Below are 12,053 nucleotides of genomic sequence, written 5' to 3' on the forward strand. Positions count from 1 at the left end.
CCATTGACTTCAGTCGGTGTTGTTACCACCTAACAGCAAAGACACACTTTGAAGGAAGTGATTCTGACAATCGGACAATGTTGTAATAGACCTTCAATGTTTGTCTAACTAACCCCCTATAGTTTCAATTACTGAATGATGCTTTTCTAGTGGTCTTATTTAATTTATTCAAAATTGTATTGACCAGTGTTCTGGATTTGTATTTCACAAGTACCTTAGATGGTTGCTAAAGGCCTGTCACGACTCAAGCTTCTAAATCTGGTACGCAACAGGTGGTAACAAGCCCACTGAGTTCCTCACTGTACTAAACAAATCCACAAACTATCACAAGGGCCTCTGGACGAGCCTTGAATGCCTTTGAACAACAGGGGAATGGAGCATGGTGCTTTAGATGGCATGTTTCCCTCCAGCCTGACTCTGTTTTTGTGTCCATGTCCTAATAAATATGAACGCTAGGACCTTTAGGCTTTAGGGTTAAGGTCACAGTCAGAAGAAAATACAGGGACCTCCCAGCAGATCGGGAAGATGGAGAAATGTTGAGTTCAAAAGAGGCTTTGTCCAAAAAGTCCTGACAGCTTCCTAAAATACTTCTCTAATGCACTCAGCTATAGTAAGCCACTCACATTTCCTCTACTGACCTGCTATCTAGAAAGTAACAATCTAGAGTTGATGTTGCTCTAACTTGCACACTTTCATGTCTAACAGATATAAACATGTTTACAGATGACATACACCTGGCTACTAACACAGTATACATCAAGTGTACAAGACAGCAGGACCATCTGCTCTCATCATTAAATGCACTGCAAAAAAAAGTGCATCATCTATTGAATCCCAAAATTTAATTTTCTTAAAGCATATTTTATTGCCTGCAAATCCTGCGAAAGGATCAAAAACAACGAGTTGATTCTACTAACAAGTATTGTCTGTGTAGCCAAAACCCAATAGACCTGATATCTTATCCCTCTGTGCCATAGATCTCTGTTGTTGAGTCATACAGTTACACTGGGTGACATGTTCCTTCATTATCATGAACACACACACTGCAGTTTGTTTTTGACTCAGTCCCACATACAACATCCTGATCCCAGAAATGCACACTAGCCAAGCATGTGTATTAATCCGGAGCTGAAAGGTCCGCAACAAATAAATGATTAACACAGTTTGAGTAAAATTTGCTTAAAACCACAGTGCCTAGCTGTTTAAGAAAATGACTTAGCCTTTATAAAAATGATGTGTGGTCCAAGGTTTATGTCTTCAGTAGCAGCCAGTGGGTTTGGAGCGAAGTTCCACAGATAGAGTGAGAAAGTTGGAAAGGATGGAGAGATGGACTAACACCTCGTTGGTTTTGGTCTTTTCATAGGATTTGTTGACGATAATAAAAAAATGTAGAGCAACAAAGTCCTTTTTAAAACAAGTGAATGTGCCAACTAGTTTAGAACATTTCACCTGCTTCCAATACAAGTTATTTATAACGTTTTCTCGATTCCTTGCAGTAAGTGTCGTCAAACCACACTGAGATCCTTTTTTTCTGGTTTTCAGTACTAAATTAAGTAAGTGCTAAGGATTAAAAATCTGAAAATCTGACCAAATGGTTTGCGTAGATAGATGTTTTTTGCTAAGTAGAGTTGGCAGGGTGAATGAGAGTGGAATTTCACCATCACAATTGATTCATCAATGGTGAATTTATCTTTAGAAAAATGGTCATCTCAGTCAGTATTGGAGCTGGTTTCCTGACATCTTGTACCGTAACACATGCAGCAAATACTGAAGTTCCATAAATATGTGAAATATGTCCGATTGGTACTTTTAACGCAGTTGGCTGTGACTGTTATGTGTAGGTGTCGTACTCATGATGTACCTGCATGTAGGACAATGTGTGCGTTTGTGTATGTGTGCACCTCTACATGGCAATGATGACTACCCATGGCACTGAAACCACAGTGATTAAAACTCCATCCGTCCTAATGTGAGTTCTGAGCCTGTTAGAGATGCGCACAGTGGCCATCTTTCTGCAACAGGCCTCTAATGGCGCCCCGTTCATTCGCTTTGCATCTACACAAGTTTGTCGCCGTACTTCCATGGCAACCATACCCGCAGGCTCCAGGAAGTTAGCAAAAAGAGGGAAAACACTGTCAAACAGTGCAGTTTAGTGAGACTTTTAGACTTTGAACAAATTTATTTTGTTAATGTCTGCATAGATCAATGCAGCAGAGTGTATACATCAGGCCTTTGATATACACACCCATATACAGTGGGTACGGAAAGTATTCAGACCCCTTTAAATTTTTCACTCTTTGTTTCATTGCAGCCATTTTCCAAAAATCAAAAAAGTTCATTTTATTTCTCAGTAATGTACACTCAGCACCCCATCTTGACTGAAAAAAACAGAAATGTAGAAATTTTTGCAAATTTATTAAAAAAGAAAAACTGAAATATCACATGGTCATAAGTATTCAGACCCTTTGCTCAGTATTTAGTAGAAGCACCCTTTTGATCTAATACAGCCATGAGTCGTTTTGGGAAAGATGCAACAAGTTTTTCACATCTGGATTTGGGTATCCTCTGCCATTCCTCCTTGCAGATCCTCTCCAGTTCTGTCAGGTTGGATGGTAAACGTTGGTGGACAGCCATTTTCAGGTCTCTCCAGAGATGCTCAATTGCGTTTAAGTCAGGGCTCTGGCTGGGCCATTCAAGAACAGCCACGGAGTTGTTGAGAAGCCACTCCTTCGTTATTTTAGCGGTGTGCTTAGGGTCATTGTCTTGTTGGAAGGTAAACCTTCGGCCCAGTCTGAGGTCCAGAGCACTCTGGAAAAGGTTTTCGTCCAGGATATCCCTGTACTTGGCCGCATTCATCTTTCCCTCGATTGCAACCAGTCGTCCTGTCCCTGCAGCTGAAAACCCCCCACAGCATGATGCTGCCACCACCATGCTTCACTGTTGAGACTGTATTGGACAGGTGATTAGCAGTTCCTGGTTTTCTCCACACATACCGCTTAGAATTAAGGCCAAAAAGTTCTATCTTGGTCTCATCAGACCAGAGGATCTTATTTATCACCATCTTCGAGTCCTTCAGGTGTTTTTTAGCAAACTCCATGCGGGCTTTCATGTGTCTTGCACTGAGGAGAGGCTTCCGTCGGGCCACTCTGCCATAAAGCCCCGACTGGTGGATTGCTGCAGTGATGGTTGACTTACTACAACTTTCTACCATCTCCCGACTGCATCTCTGGAGCTCAGCCACAGTGACCTTTGGGTTCTTCTTTACCTCTCTCACCAAGGCTCTTCTCCCCCGATAGCTCAGTTTGGCCGGACGGCCAGCTCTAGGAAGGGTTCTGGTCGTCCCAAATGTCTTCCATTTGAGGATTATGGAGGCCACTGTGCTCTTAGGAACCTTAAGTGCAGCAGAAATTTTTTTGTAACCTTGGCCAGATCTGTGCCTTGCCACAATTCTGTCTCTGAGCTCTTCAGGCAGTTCCTTTGACCTCATGATTCTCATTTGCTCTGACATGCACTGTGAGCTGTAAGGTCTTATATAGACAGGTGTGTGGCTTTCCTAATCAAGTCCAATCAGTATAATCAAACACAGCTGGACTCAAATGAAGGTGTAGAACCATCTCAAGGATGATCAGAAGAAATAGACAGCACCTGAGTTAAATATGAGTGTCACGGCAAAGGGTCTGAATACTTCTGACCATGTGATATTTCAGTTTTTCTTTTTTAATAAATTTGCAAAAATTTCTACATTTCTGTTTTTTTCTGTCAAGATGGGGTGCTGAGTGTACATTACTGAGAAATAAAATGAACTTTTTTGATTTTTGGAAAATGGCTGCAATGAAACAAAGAGTGAAAAATTTAAAGGGGTCTGAATACTTTCCGTACCCACTGTAGTTGATAGATATAGAATGGGATTGTTGTCAACAGGATGGACACACACACCTCTAGCCCTCACCCCCTCTTAAAACACTAAAACCTCACCCTGGTTGACAGTACCAGTCTCTCCCATCCCCTACTGTTTGTCCAGCGAGTTAATGGTTAACTCCATATCCATAAACATTGTTTATCCGCAGTCCCACCTCATCCCAAGTCTCATGCCGTCACACTGAACGCAGCATAAGGCACAATGGCCTTATTCTTTGCTTGATTTATTGGAGAAAATTATTTGAATGAGCGGGAAATAAAGGACTGCTCTCAACAAGTCATTCCGAGGAGTGATCCGGCTGCAATTGTTAGCCAATGAAATTTCATCCACATGATGTAAGGGCTTGCTGTGTCTGAATGATCAACACTGTTTTCCAAGAGGCCTGCTACTGAAGATTATTTTCCAAGTCTCATCCGCTTCAGATTGTCTCCTCAGTGTTTGGTTCAAGTGGGGATTTGGGAAATAACAGCAGAGGAAAAGTGGATGTCATGGCTGAATTCCAGTGCACAAATGTGGGCTATACATTTGCTCCATTCAGCAGGAGTCAATGAAATGCAAGCTGTAGCCACACTGGTGTTCTGTTTCTTTTATTGCTCTAGGACCTCCATCACCATGCCCACCTTTTTGACTCCTTATATTATATATATTATACACTCCTCCTATTTTTAGTTACGAATAGTGGGAGGACATGCACCACCAATAGTTTTTTAAGCACTGCTAAAATAGGAGCTGCAATGTCTGTCTTACCTGTTAAGAGTAACTGAGGGTGACCAACTATCATGAGTACATGAATAAGCTCAGTATCGAAAGAGGGGACGCCTTGATAACTTCAACACCTTCAAATATACCTTGGAGTCCAGCAGCTTTTCATACATAAAATGAAACAGACAAACGGCCACAACACCCTGCAATCGAAGCTCTGGACTGCAACCCATTGCAGACCCTGTCAAGATTGATGGTGTTGTTTTGCAGGCGGAGGTAACTGGAGGTTATTCTCACATCTGTTCTCTGTAACACTATCACTTGGTCGGACAGCAAGACGAACTCAACACAGAATTCACCAGACTGAAGACACTAATTTCCCTCTTTGATTCAGTCCTGTTCTTTCTTTCTTACTGTAGCTTCTTTCTTCCCAGCCATAAATTTTGTTTGTATTAGTCGTCCTCTCCACAAAGTAAACTTGTCTTCATTCTTTGCTGGTTATAAACCGGGTAATTACAAGGCACTCAGACCTGGACAGCACCACACACACACACACACTCAGCTCGTACACTTACTAGGAGGAGTAAGCAGGAAAAAAGGAAAAGCTACTGGCATGATAATAAAGGACTTGTTGGCCGGGGTTACTAGAGGGCAACGGCCATAACTCTTCTCCCTGTGTGTGTGAAAGGACGAGAGAGAGAGAGAGAGCCAGAGAACGACAGAGCTAGACAAGGATCATGTGGCTGGAGTGTGCCGTGTCCACCGCTCAACGCTAAAAGGGAGCAGCACCCAAAACAGGGGGCGGATACTGCAGCTTCCAAACCACTGGACTCACAAGCTCTGTCTGCTCTTATTTTCCAAGCCTTCTGTAACTGATAAGTCCTCCAACGTCAGAAGAGCCCACTGGGGCCCAGTTTTGGAAAATTTGCTTCCGTCCAGGCGCCAAAAAGGATCTGGCGCGGTAATTATGGAGTTGTATGAGGACTGTACGATGTCGGACTGGGAGGCCATGCTGGAGCTGGATGAGGCGTTAGCAGGGTGGCTTCTGCAGGGTCCAGCTAGAGGGGAGTGGGGTTGGGAGTGGGGCTTGGCTGACACAGACCTTCAGGACCCTGAGTGGGACACTGAGGAGATCCCTGCTGTAAGTTAACCTCCACTTGTAAGCTGAAAAAAGGAGAGGAGTGAACAAAATGTTGAGAAGTAAAAAAAAAAAAACATAAAAAATATTGGGGGTTTAGAAAGATTTACTGAACTCTTTTTGGGCAAAGTAAAGTCACACGAGTGAGGTCGGCAAAAAGGCTTTGTAGCAAGCTTTACTGTATGCTGCTGTAAGCATTTTGTGGTATTTCCCCACTACTAAAGAAAACAACTGGTCTGGGTATGAGTCATAGCTATTTGAATTCTCACAGAGCTCATGGAGACCTGTTGTTTATAGTGTTCATCACATTACTGGGGTGTTTGGCTGTTTCTGCTCACCGATGAAGGTTTAAAAAGGAAGCATCATGATTGCATGAAAGCAGTTAATTAGTCAATTCCAGGCAGTTAGTAAGGGCTTTAAGAGATGTCACTGTTTTTTTTAGAGCAATTTTTCCTCATCACCTCACCTCCCTCAAAGGCGAGGAGAAGCAGAAACAGATACTCCCAAACAGAATTTCAGTATTTCAGCGTCTTGGTTTTACAAGGCAGGCACATGTAGTGATTTTTAATATGAACAAGCTGTTCTTTTCCCACCAGTCCTGATGCAAAGGAATATCGTATTCTTTTGTCTCAGTATATACCTCTTGTTACTGTATTGCCAGCTATTGTTTCCTGAAGCTTTCCTGTTGAAGGAAAGCATCTGGCACCGACAGTGAGAGCTCTCACTCTGGCACACATTTGGAGATTTTATACATCACAGGCCCTCTCTCTGTAAATAATCAAGTCTGCTGAAGCCAAGCAGAGGAGAGTGGAATCATGTTGAACAGGATATCTCTCCCAGTGCTAAAAAGCATTTGTTTGACCAGGTTAATTATCAAAATCGACAGTTGTGCTTGCATCAGTTGTCCTACCCCTTGTCACTAAACAAAAGCCTCATTGTCAGACACATGTTGCTCTGTAATGCAAATCTGAGAATGTGACTTCTATTGTAAATCCTCATAGTTACGGCTGCATGTGTATTGAATGATCTGCAGCGGGCTGATGTTATGGAATTGCGCTTTAAATCTCTTTTTTACTGAGTATCATTAATGATTCAGCCTTAAAGATAATTCAGGCCACACACCTTTGCTTGTCATTCACTATACATCAATTTCCCGTGCCTGTCAAAATCACCCACAGAATTAAAGCCATGGTATAATCAGAGTGAACCAGACATCCTGGTCAAACCTGTGGGGGGTTTTAACAAGGTTATCTCAAATGCTCGTGGAAACAAAAAAAAAACTTGGGCTGCCCGACGGAGACGGCACTTGTGAGTGAGCGAGTCTGAGAGCATGACGTGTGTGAGCTTTGGAAGTGTTTGTGTATGTGTGTGTGTGGTGTTTCTGACTCTGCCTGTCACTGCAGGTGCTGAGCCCGACATACAAGCAGCGCAATGAGGACTTTAGGAAACTCTTCAAGCAGCTCCCTGACACAGAGAGACTCATTGTGGGTGAGTTGACACCATGGACAAACAGGGGCCATTTGAGGACTTGCAGGGTGCAGCAAAGCTGTTTGTAATTATAAAATGATTAATCCTGACAGAAATGGACAGGAGACATACAAACAAATATTGGACATTCCAAGTGTGGAACATCATGACATGATTTTAATATGTCTAGATCAGTGGTTCTCAAACAAATTAGACCATGCCCCCCTATTTGATAAGATTTTGTCCCAGGATCGCCAATCTGATAGGATTTTGACTTTAAGATGTTTTATTTCAGAAAGTGTGACCAAAATAGTCATACGTTATAGTTATAGTTGAATCATTAAACAGTCCCTCCAGGATTTTGCAGGCCTTACACTAACCCTAACCCTGCATATATTCAAACCAACTTACCTTGGTTCTTTCAGCGCTTGCAATTGACTCGTTCGACATGTTCAGCCACAATACTAATCGTTTGGTAGAACAGTTTACCCCTGCTTTGGTAAAGATCCGGACACTTTTTTTTTTACGGTCCTTTTGTTGTCAAATGTGAGACCTTAGTATCACACATGTCTGCTGCGTCTTGTAAACAAGGAACAAGCTGATGACAAGCTGACTTATGACGTTTTGCGGGAAACCGCAATGATAGGTCAAGTTTACGGAAAAGTTGAGGTGATTCTTCACAATTGCATGTCCCGCTAAATTCACTGGGATTTGTTGAATTTGTGTTAATAGTTGTTATAGTAAAATCCTGGAGGGACTGAATTATAGTAAAAATAAATGATTCCCCTTTTTGCTGGGGACCCCCTGGAACTCCCTCAATGTACGCTGGGGGTCCCTGGACCCCACTATAAGAACCGCTGGTCTAGATTGCTGATAACGTAACAAATACTGTTTTCAGACACTTTCCTCTGCTTATTTTGAGGAATTTATAATCTGATAGTGAACTTTTCCAGTAGTCTTGTCTTCACACCTCACTGTGCCATGAACACCTAATGTCACAAGTTTGGTTTATTTGTTGTTGCATGATTTTCTCCAATGAATACAATGAAATGTCATTGTAAGAAATTATTTGAATGATAAAGCTCTAGGCTGAGCTCAGAGTGTGACTTTGACTGTTACGTTTGTTAATGATAAGTTCATATCTTAATAAAACGAAGATAAAGATAAACACAAACGGAGTGCAAAATTGCACTGCAGTGAGGTTTCATGGATATTAGCATGTCCTAATGTCTGATTTATTGATGAACATAATTTTAATGATTATTTAGCAATCTTGTATTTTAATGATTTAGTTTCTCTGTGACTTAATTTGAAATTTAGCATCATACTTACCTTGTGTGGTGGTAGTTATGTGACATTTGTGTTCCAGACTACTCCTGTGCTCTTCAACGGGACATCCTCCTGCAGGGACGACTCTACCTCTCCGAGAACTGGATCTGTTTCTATAGCAACATATTCCGCTGGGAAACACTGGTATGCTTGTTATCACTCAGTGCCTCTGTGCATTCCCATGTTTTTGATGAACTGGCAGTATTGGGTTATACTTGGAACTATAATGCATGTGTGTGTGTATGTATAATTGTGTGTGTGTGTGTGTGTGTGTGTGTAGCTGACAGTGCGGCTAAAGGACATCTGCTCAATGACAAAAGAGAAGACTGCCCGCCTCATTCCCAATGCCATCCAGGTCTGCACAGACACTGAGAAGGTAAAGGATGCAGACATTTATATAAGCAACAACTTACACAGAGTGGAAACCAACATAGGCGTACCTAAGTGAACAGTGAATATGTTTTTTAATCAGACAGTACGCCTTGAGGTACAAAGTCTGGCTGGTAACAGGGAGATTGATGATTTCATCTTTACCGCCAAGAGGGAGCACATGTTCTTGTCACAAATTGGTGACTGGAGAATGGTTGGCAAGATATTAATGCCCATCATTACAGCAATATTACACAAAATATGTCTCAAATTAAAATAAAACCAGATTTGAAGGTTTTAATCCATGCTCCTCTGAAATGACCCTTTTATATTCCACAGTTTGTGCTATTCATATCCACTGCTAAACCAGACTCGTTTATAATTACCATGTATTGTTGACAGCACTTTTTCACCTCATTTGGAGCAAGGGACAGGACATACATGATGATGTTCAGACTGTGGCAGAACGCACTGCTGGACAAGGTAAGCAAATCTGACCTGCTAGCCTGACCTGCAAAGAAGACAACACTCTCTTTTTTATCACACATTTTACTCTCAGTTTTGTTTTCTCCTCGAGTCGTCTAATTTTTTTTCTTTGGTTGGTTGATGCCTCTTGCAGCCCCTGTGCCCCAAGGAACTGTGGCACTTTGTTCATCAGTGCTATGGCAACGAGCTCGGCCTAACCAGTGACGATGAGGACTATGTTCCCCCTGATGATGACTTCAATACTATGGGGTGAGTTTGTTTATGCTGCAGCATAAGTTACTGTGGTTACCAACACTACAGGCATTTTCAGTTGATGACCTAATTACCCAAATTACAAAATAATTAGATATCCCAATATTAGCTGTCTGCTACTTTACACAGCATTTGTGTGAAACTCCTTGCTTTATCAAATTCAAATTAGCTTTATTGGCATGAATGTGTAACAACAACATTGCCAAAGCATCATACATACAACATAAGAACAATCAACCCCATACATTTCATTTGCTTTTCCTTGCTTTATCAGAGGGGATGGGTTCTGCTGAGCAACTAGGGAAAACGTTTAAGGCTGCAAAAGATGTGACACTCTAAATGCTGCATTCACCGGGAGGCTTAAAAAGAGCACTCTCTGCTCCGTCTCTTCCATCATTTACATTTTACCCTCAGTGGATTTACAAGGTGAAATCAATACAGAGTTTGAACCTGATTGGTCTCCAGGGCACTCATGTTTTCTGTCCGCTCGCCTTTGAGGAAATGCGGGTTTACGTATGTGATGTGAACAATTTGACAGCATACTCTTCTGCCTATATCCAGCAGCCCGTACACATCTCTGGGTGAACTCAAACTGACAATGCCTGTCCATAAAAAACATAAAAAGTCTGCAAACACAACTTAACACAGGTTTTACATGATGTGTGATGAGTAGATCTGAGTAAAGCTCTTCGCCTGTCGCTGGTGCCTTCAGGTTCAGTGAAGAGATTCCCAATGAAGAGAATGAGATCAACAATGACAACTTGTCTAAGAGCAGTGCCGAGGCCAAGCCCGAGGGGAGCCCTCCTCTGCTTCATAAGAAGGTCATCCCAAACAGCACCATCCCCAGCCCAGGCAACCATGACACACCCATCGCAGTAAGTTGTATACTGTGCTTTAATACCCACACATACACACACACACACACACACTATACACACATATTTCCTTGATAAACAGGGAAACATTATATGTGATTGATGCCTACTGATTTGTCTTTTCCCCAGTTTGACCTCCCAGCAGAAGAGTATGCAGACTGCCTACCAGACGGCGAGCTGCTTGCTGTACCACTGTTGGTGGAAGAGAAGAACATTGATACCAGCGGGCCTGGTGGTCCTGTCCCCTCACCATCTCTGGACTTCAATGACAATGAAGACATCCCCACTGAGCTCAGCGATTCCTCCGAAACACACGATGAGGGTAACCACACTGAACAGAATGAACATAAATACATAATGTAGTCTGCTGTTTTATAGATTTCACCACTCTGAACCCATTTGTCATCTTGCGTCTGTGTCGGATGTGTAGGTGAAGTACAGGCCTTCCACGATGATCTGAATGGCAGGCAGTACATCAATGAGGTCTACAAATTCAGTGTGGACAAGCTCTATGACATCCTCTTCACAGAGTCGCAGTTCATGAGTGACTTCATGGAACAGAGACGATTCTCAGGTGAGTATTTCCGAGGCTTCTACAGTTGACCTCTGACCCGAGAATATGCTCCCCTGCAGGCTCCATTCATTCATTCATTCATTCATGTCTCTATCTCATCATTTTGCTGTGTAGATGTGGTGTACCACCCGTGGAAGAAGGAAGATGATGGGAACCAGACCAGAGAGATCCTGTACACCATCTCGCTGTCCAACCCCCTGGCCCCCAAAACAGCCACAGTCACAGAGACACAGGTACGGTCAACTCTAGTTCATCAGACACATTTCTTATTATTTATACCTCCTGTGACTGAGGTGGCCTTCAAAATAACAATCAATTAAACCAAACATTCCGTCTTTTATCAGACTCTGTACAAAGCCAGTCAGGAGAGTGAGTGTTACATCATCGACGCTGAGGTCATCACACATGACGTGCCCTACCACGATTACTTCTACACTCTCAACCGCTACATGCTCACAAGGGTGGCCAAGAACAAGTGCCGGTTACGGTGAGTAAGACGTGGTCAGATGCTCACAGCTCACACCTGGCAAATGAGATGTGTTATGTTCATGTAATTCTGTATTTTTATATCCTGTCTGATTTTATTTTGGATTGTCTGTTTTATTTGTTAACAACTTTAGGCTACTTTTGAATTTGCTTTCAGTGTAATATTTTACCTATTTTTATTTCCAGTTTTCTTATTGTGAAAGACTGTCTATCTATATGTATGAATGCGTCTCTGTCTGACTCCCAGGGTATCAACAGAGCTGCGCTACAGGAAACAGCCATGGGGACTGGTGAAGGGCTTCATAGAGAAAAACTTTTGGAGCGGGTTAGCAGAGAACTTCCGCCATCTAGGTAAACTTGAGTCTGTTTTAAACATACCTGTCAACCCTCCCGTTTTTCCTGGGATTCTCCTGTTTCAACCTTTCTAAAAAAAAAAAAAAAAAACGCTGTACATTT

At 42.3% G+C, this 12,053-nt stretch overlaps 1 protein-coding gene across 9 annotated transcripts in view; it reads left to right on the forward strand.

Annotated features, from left to right (window-relative positions):
• gramd1bb (GRAM domain containing 1Bb) overlaps window positions 1-12,053 on the forward strand; it is a 113,081-nt gene that overhangs the window by 92,776 nt on the left and 8,252 nt on the right. For all 9 annotated transcript variants that reach the window (XM_038693520.1, XM_038693523.1, XM_038693522.1 and 6 more), the window contains 11 exons: window positions 7,163-7,247; window positions 8,596-8,699; window positions 8,836-8,931; window positions 9,327-9,407; window positions 9,544-9,659; window positions 10,375-10,537; window positions 10,667-10,859; window positions 10,968-11,111; window positions 11,226-11,344; window positions 11,456-11,598; window positions 11,845-11,948. In XM_038693520.1, the coding sequence (XP_038549448.1) occupies window positions 7,163-7,247; window positions 8,596-8,699; window positions 8,836-8,931; window positions 9,327-9,407; window positions 9,544-9,659; window positions 10,375-10,537; window positions 10,667-10,859; window positions 10,968-11,111; window positions 11,226-11,344; window positions 11,456-11,598; window positions 11,845-11,948 (1,348 nt within the window). The remainder of the gene's footprint in view (window positions 1-7,162; window positions 7,248-8,595; window positions 8,700-8,835; window positions 8,932-9,326; window positions 9,408-9,543; window positions 9,660-10,374; window positions 10,538-10,666; window positions 10,860-10,967; window positions 11,112-11,225; window positions 11,345-11,455; window positions 11,599-11,844; window positions 11,949-12,053) is intronic.

Source organism: Micropterus salmoides, unplaced genomic scaffold, assembly GCF_014851395.1.
Source record: "Micropterus salmoides isolate LMB-PRFRI ecotype aquatic unplaced genomic scaffold, ASM1485139v1 Ms_hic_scaffold_3, whole genome shotgun sequence".
NCBI classification, from domain to species: Eukaryota; Metazoa; Chordata; class Actinopteri; order Centrarchiformes; family Centrarchidae; genus Micropterus; species Micropterus salmoides.